The following is a 21,857-nucleotide window of genomic DNA, read 5'->3' on the forward strand; positions in this document are numbered from 1 at the left end:
TGTGTAGAGGGAGTAGAGCAGGGGGCTCAGTACACAGCCCTGGGGGGAGCCGGTACTGAGGCTCAGGGCTGTGGATGTATGACGGCCCACTCTGACCCTCTGTCTGCGGCCCGAGAGGAAACTATATATCCACATGCAGGTGGAATGTGGAATCCCCAGGTCGCCCAGTTTTTCCACCAGTTTGTGTGGGAGGATGGTGTTGAACGCGGAACTGTAATCCACGAAGAGCATCCGCACATAGCTCCCCTGCTGCTCCAGGTGTGACAGTGCAGCATGTAGTGCTGTGGCCACGGCGTCCTCCGTGGATCGGTTCGCTCTGTAGGCAAACTGGTGGGGGTCAAGGTTTCGGGGCAAGCTTCCTATGATGTGACTCCGGACCAGTTTTTCAAAGCACTTCATCACCACTGGCGTGAGTGCTACTGGCCGGTAGTCGTTGTAGCTGCAAATGTGGGTTTTTTTGGGCAGCGGGACTATGGTGGAGGACTTTAGGCAGGTTGGTACGGTGGACTGTTCCAGAGACAGGTTGAAAATCCTTGTGAAGACTCCAGCCAGCTCGTCAGCACAGTCCCTCAGCACACGTCCCGGGACGCCATCAGGTCCCGCAGCCTTCCTCGGGTCGACGGCCCGCAGCGTGCGCCTCACCTCATGCTCCTCCACTGTGAGGTTTAAGCTGCTGTGGACCGTGAGGTTTGGTGATGCTGTCCCTTGTGGTGTCACCTCAAAGCGGGCGAAGAAGAGGTTCAACTCCTCTGCCAGAGCGTTGTCACCATCAGCAGCTCCGCGGTTGGCCCTGTAGTTGGTGAGGTGCTGGACTCCCTGCCACACCTGCCTGCTGTCGTGACTGTCCAGGCGTTCCTCAATCCTCCTCCTGTAGTCTGCTTTGGCCTTGCAGATGCCTCTCTTCAGGTTAGCTCGGGCTGTACTGTAGGGAGCTTTGTCTCCGGAGTTGAAGGCGATATTCCTCTCCTTCAGCAGTTGCTGGACCTCCCGGGTCATCCAGGGCTTCTGGTTGGGGTAAACCCGAACGCGTTTGTCCACAGTGACAGTGTCTATGCAGTTTTTAATGTAGCACAATACACTATATGTGAACACCTCCAGGTCCTGATGTTCGAAGACCCCCCAGTCGGTCCTATCAAAGCAGTCCTGCAGCTGCTGGGTGGCACCCTCAGGCCAGATGGCGACAGTTTTTGTGATGGTAGGAGCCGTTTTCTTGATGGGGGCGTATGCAGGGATCAAAAGCAGGGACAAATGGTCAGACTGGCCCACGTGCGGTAGTGGTCTAGCCCTGTAGCCTAGTTTGATGTTGGTGTAGACCTTGTCCAGAATCTTAGTTCCCCTAGTAGCACACTTAACATGCTGGTGGAATTTAGGGAGTGCTGCTTTTAAGTCTGCATGGTTGAAATCCCCTGCTATAATCAGCACAGCGTCAGGATACTTGCTCTGCTGAATGCTAATGCTGCCATGTAAAAGTCCAATAGCTGAGTTAGCATTAGCATCCGGTGGGATGTAAACAGCAGTTATCATGACCACAGTAAACTCTCTTGGGAGGTAAATCGGCCTGCATTTAACAGTCACATACTCCAGATCTGGGGAGCAGTGGCTGTCTACAGTCACAGTGTTAGTACACCAGCTCTTATTCACGTACACACAGAGCCCCCCTCCTCTGCTCTTACCAGAGTCTACTGTTCTGTCCTGGCGCTGTGCTGTGTAGCCTGCAAGCTCAATAGCAGAGTCCGGGATGGATGAATGAAGCCAAGTTTCTGTGAAAAGCAGAATGCAGCTGTCCTTCACTACGTTGCTCGCTGTAGTCTGTAGCCTCAATTCATCCATTTTGTTCGCGATGGATCTGGCGTTCGTGAGAAATAGGCTGGGTAGCGGTGGTTTGAGTGGCTGCCTCCGTAGCCTGGCTAGCGCACCGGCCCTGCAGCCTCGCCTCCGTCTTCTCTCTCTGCGCCGCCTTCGCCTCCTCCCCGCCGGGATGATAATCCACGGAGAGCCGGGCCTCCTCGCTAACTCCACTGGAATCTTGTGAAGACGGTGAAACTCGCTTGTAACACTCCGATCGTAACATAGTCCGATCTTAAGGAGATCGTGCCGGCTAAAGATGTTACTCGCCCGACAAAATGAACACAAAACAAGACATAACGCGAACATAAACAACCATACAAGGCACCGACCGGGTAGACACTGAGCTGCTGCAACTGTGTGTTGTCCAGATGTCTTTACTACCGCCATGTTTCTGTTCACATTCTGGGCAGCGTTCCCCACACTCCCACCACGGGCTGGAAGTGTTACATTTTTCGCATCAGACTTGCAGTCTCTCTCAAAAAGGGGCACTGACTTTGAAGTCGTGACCTATTGTGCACGGGTGTGCTTGCTGTCGCCATGTTTTCCGTCCTCTCATCACGGGTTAGTAAAACATATTTTATAACTCTTATAGCTTGGTACTGTACCACTTTCCGCAGTTGACTCCAATCGACTCAAAAGTACGTTTTGAGCAGCGTTCACAGCACTCACGTCGTGGTTTGGAATTATTCCGTGGTATTTGTTATATTAGGCGGAGACGCCCCCCTGCATACATAATTTACTGCTACCATGTGCTCTTAGCTACTGGAAGACGAAGACAGTTGGTGAGGCTCTGATCCCGTGGAATTATCTTGATCGTGTATGATTGGCATATTTCGCATTGTATCTCTTCTGAATGACCCTAGATCTAATACTTTCATAATTATTATTTGGTTCCTGTTTAACCAAGATATGCTACACCGAAGTTGTTACTGAGGATATTCCAAGGGTTTTATTAACCTTTGTTCCGTCTATATCGCCAGGGATCTGTGCTTCTTATTCTCAAGTTATATTTTGATATCCTGAGGTTAAAGATGTAGCTAAGCTTCGAACTTTACTGTTGTATTTAAAAACCCCAGTCAGCTCATGATGATTAACTGTTCTTGAGTGGATTTCGCTGTCCAAGGGAGGTTCGTGACCCCTGCTGTTTCTGTCTTATGTTTGCTTTATTGTGGGTTGTTTCCTTTATGGCAGCCTTCTCAAGTATACTGGGGATTGACGTTTGTATTATTACATTTTATGACTTCCCAAGCAGGCTTGTGAGTAATTATCCTCCAGCTGTCTTTTGTGTGGCAAGGCAGGAGGCCGGGGGGGGGGAGGGCAACTCACCCTTTCCGTGCCCCAAGCGCTACATCCCGATTAAAATTATTACCAAAAAAGGCAGAATTACTTAATATAAATTTTTGGAAAAGGCATATGCACAACATGCTCTTCGAGTGTTTGTGATGAAATATGATACAAAACTCCGAGCTGCTGAGGCGATGAAGCAAGCATCATTATAATGCTAATATTATAACATAGTGAATGCTTGGGAGCGTATTGGCTCTGGCTCCTGGTTAGAGATCTACCCAACCCACAGGTCCGCAATTACTGGCTGCCCTTACTCTGCAGGTTGAACCTAAGAATTGAGTGTTTAACTTCACATTATTTCATTAAAGGCCTGTGACAAAGGTCAATCTACAGGGGCTTCATTGTCTCAAGCTTACACATCTACCGTGTCTCCATTTGACTTTGTTTTGTTTAAGAAGTCCACCCACACCTCCACTTCCACAAATTCCTGGGAGGTTCCTCGCTCTGCCTCACAGTCAGAATTCTCCTCCTGCTTCACGTTGCCTCCATCGATGTGAAGGTCCGATTTTGGAGTTGAATCTTCATCTTCACATTTCACCTTCACTTCTTCGTGCTTCATTGTCACCTCTTCAAATTTCACCTTGATACATTTCATAGTGTCCAAGCTGGAATGTACTTCTGGTTCTTTTTTCAGGAGAAATGGACTAATTGCAGCACTTTTACTTTCACAAGTCGATTTCAGACTACACTCCTTGAGGATCTTCTGATGCCTGCGTGTTCTCTGGTGTATATGAAGATCTGATGACTGGACAAATGCTTTCCCGCACGGAGTGCACCTGAAGGGTTTCTCTCCTGTGTGTGTTCTCTGGTGTCTTTTAAGATGTGATGACTGTGAAAATTCCTTCTCACACACACTGCACTTGAAGGGGTTATCTCCTGTGTGTATTCTCTGGTGTCTTTTAAAATAAAATGAACTTGAAAATGCCTTCCCACACACACTGCACTTGTTTGGTTTCTCTGTGTGCGTTCCCTGGTGTATTTTAAGATTTGATAACTGTGAAAATTCCTTCTCACACACACTGCACTTGAAGGGGTTATCTCCTGCGTGAATTCTCTGGTGTATTTTAAAATAAAATGAACTTGAAAATGCCTTCCCACACACACTGCACTTGTTTGGTTTCTCTCCTGTGTGCGTTCTGTGGTGTGTTTTAAAATTTGATGAATGTGAAAATGCCTTCTCACACAGACTGCACTTGAAGGGTTTCTCTCCTGTGTGTGTTCTCTGGTGGATCTGAAGATCTGCTGCCCATGCAAATGCCTTCTCACAGACAGTGCATTTGAAAGGTTTCTCTCCTGTGTGTGTTCTCTGGTGTTTTTTAAGAGTCGGTGAATCTGAAAATTCCTTCCCACACACACTACACCTGAAGGGTTTTTCTCCTGTGTGTTTTCTCTGGTGGATCTGGAGACCTGCTGCCCATGCAAATGCCTTCTCACACACAGTGCATTTGAAAGGTTTTCCTCTTGTGTGTGTTCTCTGGTGTTTTTTAAGAGTCGATGAATCTGAAAATTCCTTCCCACACACACTACACCTGAAGGGTTTCTCTTCTGTGTGAGTTTTCTGGTGCTGTGTCAACTTTCCAGTACGATCCGTGCTGTTTGGATACTGGTCACAATGTTTCCTTTTTGTACCGAGCTGCGCTGAGTGCCTTCGCTCCATCAGACCAATTCTGCAGAGGAAGCGTCAGAAGAAGCTTTTAAGGCACATTCTTTAAACAAAGGGAGGGAGCAGCAATGGGCTCTCCTTTATCTCCTGCTATAGCAAATTTGTACATGGAAAACTATGAAACCAGAGCACTTGCCTCGAGCACATTAAAACCATCCTTTTGGTTTAGATATGTGGATGACACTTTGGTTGTCTGGCCACATGGTAAAAATACACTTAACGATTTTCTAAATCATCTCAATGCACAAAACCCGGCCATTCAGTTCACCATGGAAATGGAGGTGAATAACACACTCCCGTTCCTGGATATTTTACTTGGGCATGGCCCAAACGGTAAAATAACACACAGCGTTTACAGAAAGCCAACGCACACTGATGCCTATCTGAATGCAGATTCGCATCATCACCCAGCTCAGAAATCCTCTCTTATCAAGACGCTCATACATCGGGCTAAAACAGTGTCAGATGGTGAAAGTCTAGTGAGAGAGATTAAACATGTTAAAGAAGCACTAAGACAGAATGGCTACAATAATGCTCAAATTAACAGAGCACTAAAAGCCAAATCACGATCGCAAAGCAACACTGCTGAAAGCGATCAGATTATTAAAACAATAAAAATACCATTTATCTCAGGAGTGACTGATAAATTAGCCCGTGTTTTGCAAAAGCAAAACATTACAGTAAGATTTGGTACAGTACACAAAATTCAACAACTAGTAACGTGCACTAAAGACGAATTACCTAAATTATCAACAGAAGGTGTATATCGGATTAATTGTGTATGTGGCAGATTCTATATTGGACAGACAGGGCGTAACGTTAGTGTAAGACTAAAAGAACACCAGAGAAATATTAAACTATCACAAACACAACTGTCGGCAGTAGCAGAACATGCATGCCAACAGGGACACTCAATTGATTTTGACAACGTGGAAGTGTTGTGTAAAACTAGTTACTACTGGCAAAGACTAATTAGAGAATCGATTGAAATTGAGAGAAACAGAAATAACTTTATTCGCTCAGACAGCTATAGGCTTAGTGCGGCCTGGAAGCGTATTATTAAATAAGATACATTACAATTACTTATAAGGGAAACAACCACTAACTGATTACTAATGTAGCATAATCACAATAAAACACATTCCAAATGATTACTAATCTACAACTCGCATCGTAACAATAGCCTGATTACTAATCTAGTATATAATTACAATCACTCCCCCCTTGAATCTTTGCACCTGATGAGTTAATGAGTTAATGATGACGTCACCCTGCTGCTGCTCTATATAAGAACGGGAGACACAGGAGAGCCTCACCATTCTGGCGAATTGCCCGATGATGCTGATTGCAATTACCAGCGAAACGTCGTACTCAAATTGTAAATGTTGTTGCTTCAACACACCGGTGGGCTAAAGCAGTGAACTATTTGTCTTTGTCAACGTGACACATTTTTACTGATTGGCCGTGTCGGGTGGTGGAGGGTTACGGCACATTTATAAATAAACGCGATCTAAACCCAAAAATCGTTGATTATGAATAACATTGGTCGCGAAAGCCTACGTGTTAAACTAAACTTGACACTGTCACACACTGGGATGGTAAACAGGTGGTGTGTCCAGAACCATGCGTGGCCGCCTTCATCTACTCAGTATGAATGCTTCCTCACTTCACCATGTAATTAATTAAAAATCAATCAACATAGCAGAGGCCCACAATAAGTTCAGCTTTCACTTATCAATCGTGTTTGCTGTCGGCGAAAATCAAACTCTAATTATTGAGTTCATAATGCAGAGTTGAGCAGGTGCATTGTTGTATGACATTAAATTCCCAGGCAGGTGATTTTTTTTCATGGAACGTTTGCAAGGCCACATTTCATGATGGAATTATCAAGCCACAGAATCCTTGTAAAAAAGGGTTTCAGTTTTGTTGCCAGAAAAAAGGGAAAAAACCCTATTATTATATTTTGGTACTGGCAAAGGAGGTCCAATGATGTTAGATGCTTACCCCGAGCCCTCATTACTTTGATAGTGCATTGTCTTTGAGCTGTATGCCTTTTGGCGTCATCTGGTCTAGCACCAATTGAGACAAGGCTCTAAAGAAAGCTGTCTCTGGTGTGGACCAATCAGTTTCACGGATAATGCATATATTATCAGAGTGTGTTTTTGTTTGCATTTTGACTGCAAGTATTGTGGTTAATGCAGACATGAATCCTTGTAAAAAAGGTTTCAGTTTTGTTGCCAGAAAAAAGGGGGAAAAACCTATTATTATATTTTGGTACTGGCAAAGGAGGTCCAATGATGTAAGATGTAACATGGTTGACCAGCAGAGAACAATCCTTTAACTATAACCAGGCATCAATTAGCGTATCATTGTAACCGTAACAGATGCTATGGTTTTATATGACCATTGGGAGCTTCTCAAACTACATAATTATTGAAGCTGCTATGTGTAGTGACATCGTTGGATGTCACCGTGTGAAGCCGGCCTGGGAGAGGCACGGCGCGTGATGTATTGACATCGCAGACACCACTGAAGGTGGATGCAGTACCGGTCCTAACGGGGCTCGGGGAGCACTGACTGAGAGCAATGGATGGCATCATGCTCTGCGTGCAGTGCCAGCACCTACAGGATAGAGTGCAAGGGTGCCAGCCACGGAACAGGGTTGCAAGGGGCCATGGCACTCTGGGTGACCCCGGAGGACACGTGACCGGAGATGACGATTGCTTGTGTTGCAATGGAAACGTCGTGATATTTTATTATTTTTAATTCACTTTGTTTTCATTTTTATTATTTTATTGTTATTATTTTTTCTATCCACGTGACTTTACCAAAAGACCCAAAGAATATGAATTCCTGCAGCCACGATAGCTTTAAGTCAAGCTTCAACTGTTGTCAACATTTATGCCAAAATTGAAGCCTCATTCGATTAAACCCACCAGATGGCAAAACATCCAACATTGTCTATCCTGAAGCTCTCCATGGGCAACGAATTTAAAAGCTGCCATTATGAAACAAACAAGCCCTGCGATTGTATAACACAACCAAGAAACCGTGACAATATACACACAATTTCGATTTAAAGCTTTCGTGACTGCAGGGATTCATCTTCTTGGTTCTTTCGGTAAAGTCACGTAGAAGGGAAGTAATACAATTTAATAATTATTTTATTACTTCCCTTCTACGTGACTTTACCGAAAGAACCAAGAATATACACACATTCACAGACTTCATTGGCAGAATTCAATAATTCCAATAAAGCCAGCATTGCAAGACATTACTCTTAATATTTGATTACGGAGACCTGTGCGAAGCCGGGTAACTTAGTTATTACCGAATAAATACTATACTTCCGATGATAATGTCTGTGCATGAGTGGGGAGCGATAGTACAACGGTTAGCGTGTTGCGCTATAAACCCAGCGACCTAATTCATATTCCCACAGAGCCAAGGCACAACATTTGGCTGTCGCCTGATGAAGCTGGTTGTGATTACTGGCAAACGTCGTACTCAGATTGTAAATGTTGTGGCTTGGCTCTCCAACACACAACCGGTGTAGTGCTGCACTAGTGACGAATTGGCCACGTGCTGTTTATGTGACCAACCCTTAATAGTTGGCTGTGTCGGGTGGTGGCGGGTTTAACGACACATTTGCATAGTTAAGATGATCTACTCCAAACAAACCTGTATTAAGGATGTATATTTGGAATTTGCGTGTCTCTCTCCCCGTGGTCGCGTGGATTTTCCTCCGGATCCTCAAGGTTCTTCCTTCCACATTAAGAGACAACATCACCACGCGTTTAGAGTATTTGACCGACAGACATTTCCACACGTTAAGCCACTGTATTGTGGGCAGGTTCCTTCTGAAAAAGAGCGGGATAGTTCAAGTGGGCTATGCCTGGTGAAGTTAACAAAAACTGTATTAATATTTAAAAGAAAAAAGTTTCAAAAGTAGTGAGCCAGATGAAGACAAATTAAACTTAAGCAGAGAATTAAAGCAAATGCAATCAGGCGAGGGCAGGAGGCAAGGCCCCGCATGGCAAGGCCCCGCGTTGTAATGTTCCAACGTGGACATCGATTCCATACTCGCTGCTACTCAATTGATATCCCTACGAGAGAGAGAAGGTGCGACGCTCTACCTGGGTAAACAACAACAACAACCACCACGATGTCAACTTCTCACCTCGGATCTCAGTGAGAGCGCGCGTGGTGCAGCAGCTTCCTGGTGTCTCATGACGTCATGCTGACTGCAGGACATGACATGACGTCACTAGTGGGCCACACCTCCCCCTCGCGTCTGACGCCGATGACGCAATGCAGTGGTGACGTCAGAGAGCGGGGTTAGAGTTTAAGTTCATTTAAACTTGACTCAAAGCTGTCGTGACTGCCGGAATACATTCTATAGGTCTTTCGGTAAAGCTACGGCCTCACGGCTCTCCGATCTTATATTTACAGTGGTACCTCGGTATCCGTCATTAATTCGTTCCAGAAGTTAGGACTTATACCGAAAATGACGGAAACCAAACGATTTATCCCATAAGGAATAAAGGGAAAATAAATAATCCGTTCCAGAGTATAAGAAATGATATTTTATATGGCATAGTATACATTAATGGGGTTGTATAAAATAATTTTGACACTACTTATTACTAAAATGCATACATAAATAAAAAATGCATAAATAAATTAAAATAAATTGTTATAAAAATAAAATGTAACATCACTTTATCTTGCTGAGAGGAGTTGATAGCCTACGAGGATGGTGGTGAGGAAAAGGAGGAGATGTTATTTATTGGATGGAGAGTCCCCTTCCATTAAAACTTCAGGAAGCTGACATTCTGGGGTTTTTTTCTCATTCTCTTTTCTGTCTTTTTTCTTGACTTGGACCTGGTTGAGGCTCACCAAGTTTGAGTTTTACTAAAAACCTGTCCATTGAAGTTTGTTTTTGCCTTCTTCTAAGAATGTGCCTGAAGTCATTCCAGACAATACTGTTATGAGCGGCGCTTTGTTTCAGTCGTGAACGGGGAAAACGCGGGTACGCGGTGACTCATCCCGACCCATACAAGTTCTAGCAAGCGCGTCGTATCCCAAGCAAGATGTCGTATCCCAAGACATTTTTTTCTCGTCAAAACACAACGTATACCAAATTCGACGTATTCAAAAGCGGTCGTATACCGAGGAATGACTGTCCATGCAAATACCATCTCAAGCCCTGCCTACTTACCCTTAGGGGCCGTCCATAAATGACGTTACGCGAATTTGGACGATTTTTTTATCCCCCCCCCCCCCCCTTGTCACATGGCGTCACAAAAAGTCAAACCCCCCTCAAATATGACGTCACAAAGCTCTGCACCCCCCCAAAACCATATTTCCATTTTTAAAATAAATCATGCTTCAAATCGCTTTAAACTATTGTCATTGTAGTGCGTATTTAATGTGGGGCTGCACTCTGATTTTGTAGGAGTGTTGTTTTCACAAGTAGTGTTGTAATAACAATTCAATATTTATTTAAAATTGCGCATTTTGATGTGACGTCACATTTCTCACCCCCCCCTCGTCACACATTGTCACAAATGTCTGACCCCTCCCCCTAGATGCGTGATGTCATTTATGGACGGCCCCTTGGGCTGCACCCATCTCAGGCCTATATAACGTCCTGCTTTAGAAGCTCTCTCGCTGTATTTTTTCACCTGAAGACGATCGCTTGTGTTGCGATCGAAACATCGTGATATTTTTTTTTATATGCGTGGCTTTATCGAAAGACCCATAGAATACCATGTGTATACACATACAATAGTGTTCACGTGGTTGTTGAGCTCACGCACCCAAGGGGTCTCTGTTCAAGAGAGAGAGCAATGGAAAAGAAATATAAATAAACTCAAAATAAACTCATTCCACGGTAAATCTTTTTGCTGATGACACGATACTGATTACTGCTGGCCGCTCTCCGGATGATGTAATTGCTAAGCTCCAGGGTGATTTCAACAAACTACAACATTAGCTAGTTGCTCTTAAACTAGTCCTGAATACCTCCAAAACCAAGGCGCTATGCTTTTCACCAGGACTAAAGCAGGAAGTTATTTTCCCCCAATTACATTCCTTATTTTTTTTTATCAAATAGAGCAAGTCAAGATCTATAAGTAGCTTGAGGTCATCCTTGATTCAAAACTGAATTTTGAAGATCATATTGGTAAAAAGACCAAAAAAATTGGCTTTATGTATCGACACAAGCACTGCTTCTCCCCTCTGTTCCGTTTGGAATTGATAAAAGCTACCATACTGCCTCTACTTGATTACTGTGACATCGTATATAAATCAGCCCCACAGTACTGTACTGAAGAAGCTTGACCCAATCTATCACTCGGCCTTAAGATTTGCATTGAACTGCCCATATAGAACCCACCACTGTGATCTCGACATTGGGTCAAACTTAACATCTCTTAATGTTCGACGTCTTGTGCATCAGATCTTATTTATTCACAACGTACTTACAAAAAAAATCGACAGACTACCTGCTGGATCTCCTCTCTGTTTCAAAGAACAAATTTGACCTAAGGTCTTCACTCATTTATCAGCTTCTCATTCCTTATTGCCGTACAAATACTGGAGGAAGGGCCTTTGCTATTGATGCCCCCAGGGTCTGCAATGCTATTGCCAATAAACTGCAACTTGAATCACTACCAATGAGATCTTCACTCAAAACTGCTCTAGAGAAGTTGTACACCACATGCTGCCACTGCTATTCAGTGGCCTAAAATCAAATGTTTCGCTTCAGATGACCGCTGCAAAGTATGATCTTGTGTTTTTATTTAGTGTGCTGATCTTTAAAGGTGCATTGAAAAATGTTGATAGTCATACTGATGCTCCTGCTGTTGTGGAGTGACTCATGCAGCCAGCTATGGCTATAGGGTTTGGTGGTACATGTTCTTTATGTCGTTTATTGTGAAATTTCGGTCACAATTCCTATGATCACTGTTACATTGCTTTTATGGCTTTATTTTGGTGATTTCGAAAAGTGTTTTGGTTTGGCCATGTTTGATTGTTGTAGTACGGAGTTAAACTGATGGCTTTAATCTAAGTTGTCTTGTGGTTGTTGTTGTTTGACTTGCATCCCACTGGGATTTTTGCACACAGCGTTGGTGTAATGTGCTTTTTCTGGAAGATTTTTCAGTTTTTTCCTGGATTTTTCTGTTTGTGCATAGTCACTTTAAGATGTTTTCTTGTTCATGTTTATTTTTGCGGTTGCACCCGATTCAAGAGCCGAATGGCTCACAGGGCTATACGTACCAAATAAATGAAAGTGACACTGAAAACTGAAACCCCTGCTCTCTGACGTCACAACTCCACATTACCTCGTTCGTTGATCGACGCCTGAGGGAGGTATACCTCGCTAGTGACGTCATGTCACCAAGGTATTCACCCCCTCTCCCAACCCCCTCCTCCACCGCGCTTTTGAGCGTGACGTCACGTCTGGTTCGTCACTGTCGATTTCCGTTCCAGTAAAAATCCTTATTTGGGAACAGCTACGCCCAGTCACTGGCGGTTCATGAACATTATTTATTCATAAATTCTAGATTTGAAGCTTTCGTGACTGCAAGGATTCATATTCTTAGGTTTTTTTCGGTAAAGTCACGTAGGTAAAAAATTGAAATTAAAATTAATAAAAGATAAATTAAAAAATCATGACGTTTCGGAAACAACACAAGCTTCCGTCTTCAGGTGGAACCGTCACAGCCACGACAGCTGTATCAAGTAAATTAGAGATTACAAGAGCTACCACTCATCAGTATATATAATGGTTGAGGGGGGAAGGGCCCGGGAAGGAACACTTTTTTTATTAATATGGTAAGGTGAGGCTTAAGACTAAGAATAGACTGCAGAGCACCTTGGTCTCGGAAAAGACAATTTCATGAGAGCCCACAGAGTTGTAGCAATGATCGGCAACGGCCGAAGAATCAGTTCTGCCATCAGATCTGAAACACGGCAGAACTGATTCTTCGGCCGTTGCCGATCATTGCTACAATTCTGTGGGCTCTCATGAAATTGTCTTTTCCGAGACCAAGGTGCTCTGCAAACCTCCTGGCTACCATCAAAGGTTTGTACACGAAGCCATACAAATATACAAACACAGACATAATTTCAACCGTGATGATGGTTACAAACCGAGTAATTTTTCGATTTAAAGCTTTCGTGACTGCAGGGATTCATCTTCTTGGTTCTTTCGGTAAAGTCACGTAGAAGGAAAGTAATAAAATAATAAAAATAAAACATAATAAAATAAAATAATTCTCACGACGTTTCGGCTACAACGCAAGCAGCCGTCCTCAGGTGAAGAATGAGACACCACCAAGCTAGGAGCTTATATATATACGCTGCGTTGGAGGTGGAACAGCGCCTTAACAAAAAGAATGTGCATATGAAGAGGAATTTAGCATATTCATGGAAAATGCGTAGGAGGTGGGCGGGGGGGTTTCAAAGTCATATTATGCCCATGCATTATTCAGGATTAGCAGCACCAAGGGGGGTGCAGGGATTAGCAGTAACAAAGGAGAGAAATGTTAATGATATGTAGCTGCAGTTACTCAACAACCACGTAGAAAACTAAAGTATAAACTACATAAAAAACTAAAGTATAAACTGCATAGCACCATCAGTATACTTACTATACTCTACAATAAACTGAGTTACTAACAGCAAGTAATACATTACAATTCTACGTCGTAAAAATTATATAATATGCTTCCATCTAAACTTTATTCTCTTACATCACACGAGCATATACCGTACTATATACTGCCATAGATGAACCCAACTTTAAATTATGTACTGTATTGCTGTAAACCATACATTTTAATATAACACTATGTATTATTCTACCCACCCTAATGTGTATCGAAATGATTTATTACGTCCTTCCAATGATTGCTAAGCCAGAATCCATCTTCTCGGTTAAAAGTGTCTCTGTGTTTGTATATGTGGATCGCCTCATGAACGAATCTCTCATGATAGCCAGATGGCTTGCAGAGAACCTCTGTCTTGGAGAAGTCAATATCATGTGAGCCCACTGAGTTGTAACAGTGATCTGCCACGGCTGAGGTGTTTGTCCTACCGTGTTTCAGGTCAGCTTTATGTTCACGGATGCGGTCCGAGACATGTCGTTTGGTTTCCCCAATGTAACTGCTACCACAGAGGCAACTTAGTTTGTAGACGCCAGGGTACTGTATGTCTGGAACCACATCTTTTACAGACGGTACCAGATCACGGATTTTATGTACTGTGTTGAATCGGACCTGGATCTTGTGTTTAATCAGGATTTTGGAGATCTTTTTTTGTGACCCCAGCAATGTAGGGTAAGGTGATGGTCTTGAAAGGCTCCAACCATCAAGAAGGATCCTGTTGAGGAGCCTTTCAAGACCATCACCTTACCCTACATTGCTGGGGTCACAAAAAAGATCTCCAAAATCCTGATTAAACACAAGATCCAGGTCCGATTCAACACAGTACATAAAATCCGTGATCTGGTACCGTCTGTAAAAGATGTGGTTCCAGACATACAGTACCCTGGCGTCTACAAACTAAGTTTCCTCTGTGGTAGCAGTTACATTGGGGAAACCAAACGACATGTCTCGGACCGCATCCGTGAACATAAAGCTGACCTGAAACACGGTAGGACAAACACCTCAGCCGTGGCAGATCACTGTTACAACTCAGTGGGCTCACATGATATTGACTTCTCCAAGACAGAGGTTCTCTGCAAGCCTTCTGGCTATCATGAGAGATTCGTTCATGAGGCGATCCACATATACAAACACAGAGACAATTTTAACCGAGAAGATGGATTCTGGCTTAGCAATCATTGGAAGGACGTAATAAACCATTTCGATACACATTAGGGTGGGTAGAATAATACATAGTGTTATATTAATATGTATAAGGTATAGGTTGGTTTACAGCAATACAGTATATAATTTAATGTTGGCAGTATATAGTACGGTATATGCTCGTGTGATGTAAGAGAATAAAGTTTAGATGGAAGCATATTATATAATTTTTACGACGTAGAATTGTAATGTATTACTTGCTGTTAGTAACTCAGCTTATTGTAGAGTATAGTAAGTATACTGATGGTGCTATGCAGTTTATACTTTAGTTTTTTATGTAGTTTATACTTTAGTTTTCTACGTGGTTGTTGAGTAACTGCAGCTACATATCATTAACATTTCTCTCCTTTGTTACTGCTAATCCCTGCACCCCCCTTGGTGCTGCTAATCCTGCATAATGCATGGGCATAATATGACTTTGAAACCCCCCCGCCCACCTCCTACGCATTTTCCATGAATATGCTAAATTCCTCTTCATATGCACATTCTTTTTGTTAAGGCGCTGTTCCACCTCCAACGCAGCGTATATATAAGCTCCTAGCTTGGTGGTGTCTCATTCTTCACCTGAGGACGGCTGCTTGCGTTGTAGCCGAAACGTCGTGAGAATTATTTTATTTTATTATGTTTTATTTTTATTATTTTATTACTTTCCTTCTACGTGACTTTACCGAAAGAACCAAGAAGATGAAACTGAGTAATCATTGGAAAGATGTGATTAACCTAACAAAAAAGATTTAACTACACTTATTTGGACCATCTTATTTGACAGACAACTATTACAGGTTACTGATAGACAGCCAGTTTTGTTTTACCAGGATTAGTTTTTTCTTTTTTCACACTTTTGTTATGTAGGCTAGGCGTTAGTCACAAACCGCACCTCTCCATAACAAAGGCTTAGTCTTTTGTTATGCAGTCTATTCTTAGTCTTAAGCCTCACCTTACCATATTAATAAAAAATTAACCCGTAAAAACAAAGTTTTTCACTATAAATCCTTTATATGAGTGGCGGCTAGAGTCCTCTCGTCCTCTGGCTTGAGATGGCTGCCACCTATAGGTCAGATGATTGTCTGCCAGCATTAAGCAATTGGTAATTAAATATTTTAAAAAATTCCCTAAACAGTGTAAAATTTGGGAAAATTTTTTTTACGAACATTAATTCTCTCGCACAACGAGTCTGTGTGCAAAATGTCAGCTCGATTGGATCACGGGAAGTGGGTTAAAAAACGACCGAAAGATTTGCACGGTCGTAAGCAAGCAAGCAAGCACGCAAGCACGCAAGCAAGCAAGCAAACTTAACAGGGGCGGTTTCTTCATTAGGGCGATTGGGCGACGCACCACCAATGTCATTCAACCACAGAGTCACGCTAGCCGTCACTGCAGCCTCTGGATATAGTCCAGTCAGTGTCATGCTACGTTCTGTGGAGTACCGCCTCTTTTTGGGCGATTTCCCTCCAGCTGAGAATCGCCCCGAGTGGCCCCATAGACTTACATTCAAAGATGTTTTTTTTCGAACGGGGGCGCTGCAATGCATTCTCTATGGCTTCCGGCAGGGCTCGCCCTAACGTGCTTACGTCATCATACGTGCTTACGTCATCATACGTGCTTACGTCATCATACGTAAGCACGTTTCATCCAACAATATAATTTGTTGCCACCTAGTGGAATCTTTAATAAAATAAACTTGAGTGGTTTGTTTTAATAGTGAGTATAGAAACAAACAAGATGTATTGTAAGAGTCACTTTATTTTTCATTAATATTAAAGAAGTGAAGTTGCCTTTACATGCTTAAGCTGTTAATTTATCCATTGCATGGGTGGACCTTATCCTTATCAATCATCCAGACATTTGCCCCCCCTGAGAGATTTTGCAGGAGCCGCCACTGGAACTTAATATAAAGGATTTAAAAAGTGTGCCTTTCCGGGCCCTTCCCCCCTCAACCATTATATATACGGAGTGGTAGCTCTTGTAATCTCTCATTTACTTGATACAGCTGTCGTGGCTGTGACGGTTCCACCTGAAGACGGACGCTTGTGTTGCCTCCGAAACGTCGTGATTTTTTATTTTTATTTTATTTTACTTTTATTAATTTTAATTTCAATTTTTTACCTACGTGACTTTACCGAAAAAACCTAAGAATATTATTCATAAATACCGTCGCGAGTTCATTGCGACGGGTTCAGCATCCACGCCTCATCACTGGACATAAGCCCGTCTCATTAACATAATTTATTAGATTTTGGATTTAAAGCTTTTGTGACTGCAGAGATTCATATTCCTGATTCTTTCGGTAAAGTAACGTTGAAGGGAAAAAAAACATATCATATATTTATATAATATAATAAAATATTTTTTATATAATACATTATTATTGTATTTTTTCCCTTCTACGTATCTTTACCGAAAGAACCAAGAATATAATGTATTCAGTTACACCCCCGCTCGTCGGAGGAGGAGATTGTGTTGAACCCCGCAAGTGACGTCATGTCACCTCCTGCTGCCGCGTGACGTCACGATATATCTGGAAGCTGCTGAATTGCGCGCGCTCTCACTGAGATCCGTGGTGAGAAGTTCACATCGTGGTTGTTGTTGTTGTGGTGGTTGTTGTTGTTCACCCAGGTAGAGCCTCGCTCCTCTCTCTCTCGTAGGTATATCAATTGAGGAGCAGCGAGTATGGAATCGATGTCCAGGTTGGAACATTACAACGCGGGGCCTAGCCATACGGGGCCTTGCCTCCTGCCCTCGCCTGATTGCATTTGCTTTAATTCTATGCTTAAGTTTAATTTGTCTTCATCTGGCTCACTACTTCATGGGACCTCCTTTGCCAGCATCAAACTATAAGAAGAGGTTTTGCCCTTTTATCATTTATAGATTTATACTATTTTTTGTCTTGGAATATTTTCTTATACGATTTCTCCGTTTTTATTTCAATTGTTTATTTGGAATGCAGTCCAGTACTTCAATTGTGATGTGAATTTTAGTTGACGTTTACCTAACGCCATTACTTAGATCAGGCTTAAGTATTGAATGTTATACTTTCGCGATATGCTTGATTTGCTGTATTTTATGTCTATTGACTACAGCAGAGGTGTACGGATTTTCAACAGAAACTAGATCTCTGCATAAAGAGGCTTGGGGCTTTGGGTTATTTGTTTTCAAATTTATGCCTCTGCTCACATTATTTGAGGATTTGTATGATTTTGGGCAGGACGGTCTAAAGCTGCATGACCAGGAGTCGGAGCCATTTCCTGTTCAACTTGGCTTCTGACAGAAATTAACCCTGGCCCCATGCATTACATTACATAGCATCTTCAATAACTATGTACTATTTGGGTCTTTCGGTCAAGTCACATAGATAGAAAATAATCGATCACGACGTTTCGATCGCAACACAAGCAATCGTCTTCAGGTGAGAGAGAGAGAAAGCTGCTAGAAATTTGTGATCTGATCCCATCTGTGAAGGATGTGATTCCTGACATGCAATTCCCAGGTGTCTACAAACTAAGTTGTGTCTGCGGCAGTAGTTACATTGGGGAAACTAAACGACATGTCTCGGACCGTGTTCATGAAAACAAGGCGGAACTGAAACACGTTAGGGACCAATACCTCGGCCGTGGCTGATCATTGTTCTAACGCTGTGGGCTCACATGATATTGATTTTTCCAACACGAAGGTAATCTGGAAACCCACTGGATATCATCAAAGATTGTTCTAGAAGCCATCCAGATATATAAACAGACAACTTCAACTGAGAAGATGGTTACAAATTGAGTAATCATTGGAAGGACGTGATTAACCAGGTAAAGGCTTAACTTGCTATAATGTTTCCATCCTTTATAATGATGTTAACTGACTCTGAGTTTCATTACTAGGTTGGATGTCTTTGTATTGACAGACTGGGTGTCCACTGTCCCAGCCTCTGTGGTTGGACCATCTCTAGTGCCACCCACCTACCTTGATGCACCCATCTCAGGACAGGCTAATCTATCACAATACAAAGGCCACTGCCCCAGCCATTGACATGCTAATCTCTCAATACAAAGGCCACTGCCCCAGCCTCTGAGGTTGGACCATATCTAGCTCCACCCACCTACCTTGATGCACCCATGTCAGGCCTATATAAGACCTTTCCTCAGTAGCTTTTTCTCTCTCACCTGAAGACGATTGCTTGTGTTGCAATTGAAACGTCGAGATTTACTATTTTCTATTTATGTGACTTGACCGAAAGACCCAAAGAGTATGAATTCCTGCAGTCATGAAAGCTTTAAATCAAGAAATAACTATGTAGTGTGAGAAACTTCCAATGGTCATATTAACACCATTGCATTTGTTACGGTTATGATGATACGCTAATCGATGCCTGGTTATAGTTAAAGGATCGTTCCCTGCTGGTCAACCACGTTACATCTGCTGATGATTTAGTAATCACTACTCAATTTGATGGAATTAGGGAATCTTGTTCTGTGCCTTGATAATTCCATCATGAAATGGGGCCTTGCAAATGTTCCACGAAAATAAATCACCTGCCTGGGAATGTCATGTCATAACACTGCACCTCCTCAACTCTTCATGAATAAGGCAGTTCTACAAGTGTTGGAGGCGCTTCCATACCTGGTTAATGTATTCATTACCGGCTCTGGGTTGGCAGCCCAAGTCTCACTTCAAATTAGTCGAGCAGCATTATTTCATTAGACTGTGTAAGACTGTGTGGAAGGTGCCTGGACTTTTGCTCCATACAAAGCTTTGTCCATCGCCAAGGTCTAGTCTGGCTTGAGACCATCCCTCTCCCTGCCATACTGGCATCGCACCCGCCCCTCACCCTTCATCCTGCAGATGGCCGGTGCACAGGATGGCACCACTTAGCCATTTCGAGCTTGCACGACTGAGATACGTGGGTCACACGGCCAGGAGGCGCTTGTTGGTGAACACAACCGCTGGGCCTGGCTCTAGGGGTAATATCAATATAGAATATATGTAAGTATGCCCCCGAATAGACTGCCCCTGGAACTCTACTAGATTTGTCCCACTGGGCGATGACCCCGGGGCTGGCCAAGGACACGCTGGTGGGACTGTCACTCTGCTGGCCTGGGAACGCTTGGGAATTCCCCAGGATGAGCTAGAGTCTGTCGCCAGGGAAAGGGAGGCCTGGACTATCCTACTCAGCATGCTGCCACCGCGACCCTCACCAGGACAAGCGTTTTTAGAAACTAACGAACAAAGCTGTGATTCTTCTTGGCCACAGATATTACTCTGTGAAAGCAAAATGTGAAATTATTTTAATGACCATCTGTGCTGGCTTATACAATGAAGGCTGGCCTGCCTATGATTCATCCTCTATTCAACCAGACTATATTGTAATTAGAACTTACAGATCCTTAAGATATCAATATATAGAATATAATCTTCAGCCTCTTTGGCAGGCGAGGCTGCATTGTTTCGGTCATGAATCCCCGCATTCCCAGACACTGCATGCTCAAGCAGCTTTTTGTCCAGATATTAGGGGCTGAACAGGCATGGCATTAGCTAGAGACGAGATTGGAGGATGTTGAGGTGATCGGACCTGCAGATGACTGGTACCAGGAGTGTCAAGAAGAGCCTCTGTGGAGGAGGCCCGCGAGGTACAGTGTGGGAAAAAAGTATTTGATCCCCTGCTGATTTTGTATGTTTGCGCACTGACAAAGAAATGATCAGTCTATAATTTTAATGGTAGGTTTATTTGAACAGTGAGAGACAGAATAACAACAAAAAAATCCAGAAAACCGCATGTCAAAAATGTTAGAAATTGATTTGCATTTTAATGAGGGAAATAAGTATTTGACCCCTCTGCAAAACATGACTTAGTACTTGGTGGCAAAACCCTTGTTGGCAATCACAGAGGTCAGACGTTTCTTGTAGTTGGCCACCAGGTTTGCACACATCTCAGGAGGGATTTTGTCCCACTCCTCTTTGCAGATCTTCTCCAAGTCATTACGGTTTCGAGGCTGACGTTTGGCAACTCGAACCTTCAGCTCCCTCCACAGATCTATGGGACTAAGGTCTGGAGACTGGCTAGGCCACTCCAGGACCTTAATGTGCTTCTTCTTGAGCCACTCCTTTGTTGCCTTGGCTGTGTGTTTTGGGTCATTGTCATGCTGGAATACCCATCCACGACCCATTTTCAATGCCCTGGCTGAGGGAAGGAGGTTCTCACCCAAGATTTGACGGTACATGGCCCCGTCCATCGTCCCTTTGATGCGGTGAAGTTGTCCTGTCCCATTAGCAGAAAACACCCCCAAAGCATAATGTTTCCACCTCCATGTTTGACGGTGAGGATGGTGTTCTTGGGGTCATAGGCAGCATTCCTCCTCCTCCAAACACGGCGAGTTGAGTTGATGCCAAAGAGCTCCATTTTAGTCTCATCTGACCACAACACTTTCACCCATTTGTCCTCTGAATCATTCAGATGTTCATTGGCAACTTCAGACGGGCATGTATATGTGCTTTCTTGAGCAGGGGGACCTTGCTGGCGCTGCAGGATTTCAGTCCTTCATGGCGTAGTGTGTTACCAACTGTTTTCTTGGTGATTATGGTCCCAGCTGTCTTGAGATCATTGACAAGATCCTCCCGTGTAGTTCTGGGCTGATTCCTCACCATTCTCATGATCATTGCAACTCCACGAGGTGAAATCTTGCATGGAGTCCCAGGCCGAGGGAGATTGACAGTTCTTTTGTGTTTCTTCCATTTGCGAATAATCGCACCAACTGTTGTCACCTTCTCACCAAGCTGCTTGGCGATGGTCTTGAAGCCCATTCCAGCCTTGTGTAGGTCTCCAATCTTGTCCCTGACATCCTTGGAGAGCTCTTTGGTCTTGGCCATGGTGGAGAGTTTGGAATCTGATTGATTTATTGCTTCTGTGAACAGGTGTCTTTTATACAGGTATCAAGCTGAGATTAGGAGCACTCCCTTTAAGAGTGTGCTCCTAATCTCAGCTCGTTTCCAGTATAAAAGACACCTGGGAGCCAGAAATCTTTCTGATTGAGAGGGGGTCAAATACTTATTTCCCTCATTAAAATACACATCTTTCTCTTTTCTTATATATAAAAGTCTTCGCGTGCTCGCGCTTGCGGGGGATTTGGCTCTCGGAC

At 43.4% G+C, this 21,857-nt stretch overlaps 2 protein-coding genes across 2 annotated transcripts in view; one reads left to right on the forward strand and one right to left on the reverse strand.

Moving 5' to 3' along the window:
• The window catches only part of LOC133361594 (oocyte zinc finger protein XlCOF6-like), a 97,533-nt gene that overhangs the window by 57,633 nt on the left and 18,043 nt on the right, over nt 1-21,857 (forward strand). The gene's annotated exons all lie outside the window — the stretch shown is intronic.
• Nucleotides 3,541-9,086, reverse strand: LOC133361608 (zinc finger protein 664-like). Its single transcript, XM_061580553.1, has 3 exons — nt 9,039-9,086; nt 8,540-8,623; nt 3,541-4,862 (listed from the first exon to the last, which is right to left on the reverse strand). Exon 3 carries the CDS (start codon nt 4,850-4,852, stop codon nt 3,548-3,550), a length of 1,305 nt encoding a protein of 434 aa, XP_061436537.1. The 5' UTR covers nt 4,853-4,862; nt 8,540-8,623; nt 9,039-9,086; the 3' UTR covers nt 3,541-3,547.

The sequence above is a fragment of the Lethenteron reissneri genome, unplaced genomic scaffold (genome assembly GCF_015708825.2).
Source record: "Lethenteron reissneri isolate LAM-NWPU_2019-01 unplaced genomic scaffold, ASM1570882v1 scaffold_115, whole genome shotgun sequence".
Taxonomy (NCBI): domain Eukaryota; kingdom Metazoa; phylum Chordata; class Hyperoartia; order Petromyzontiformes; family Petromyzontidae; genus Lethenteron; species Lethenteron reissneri.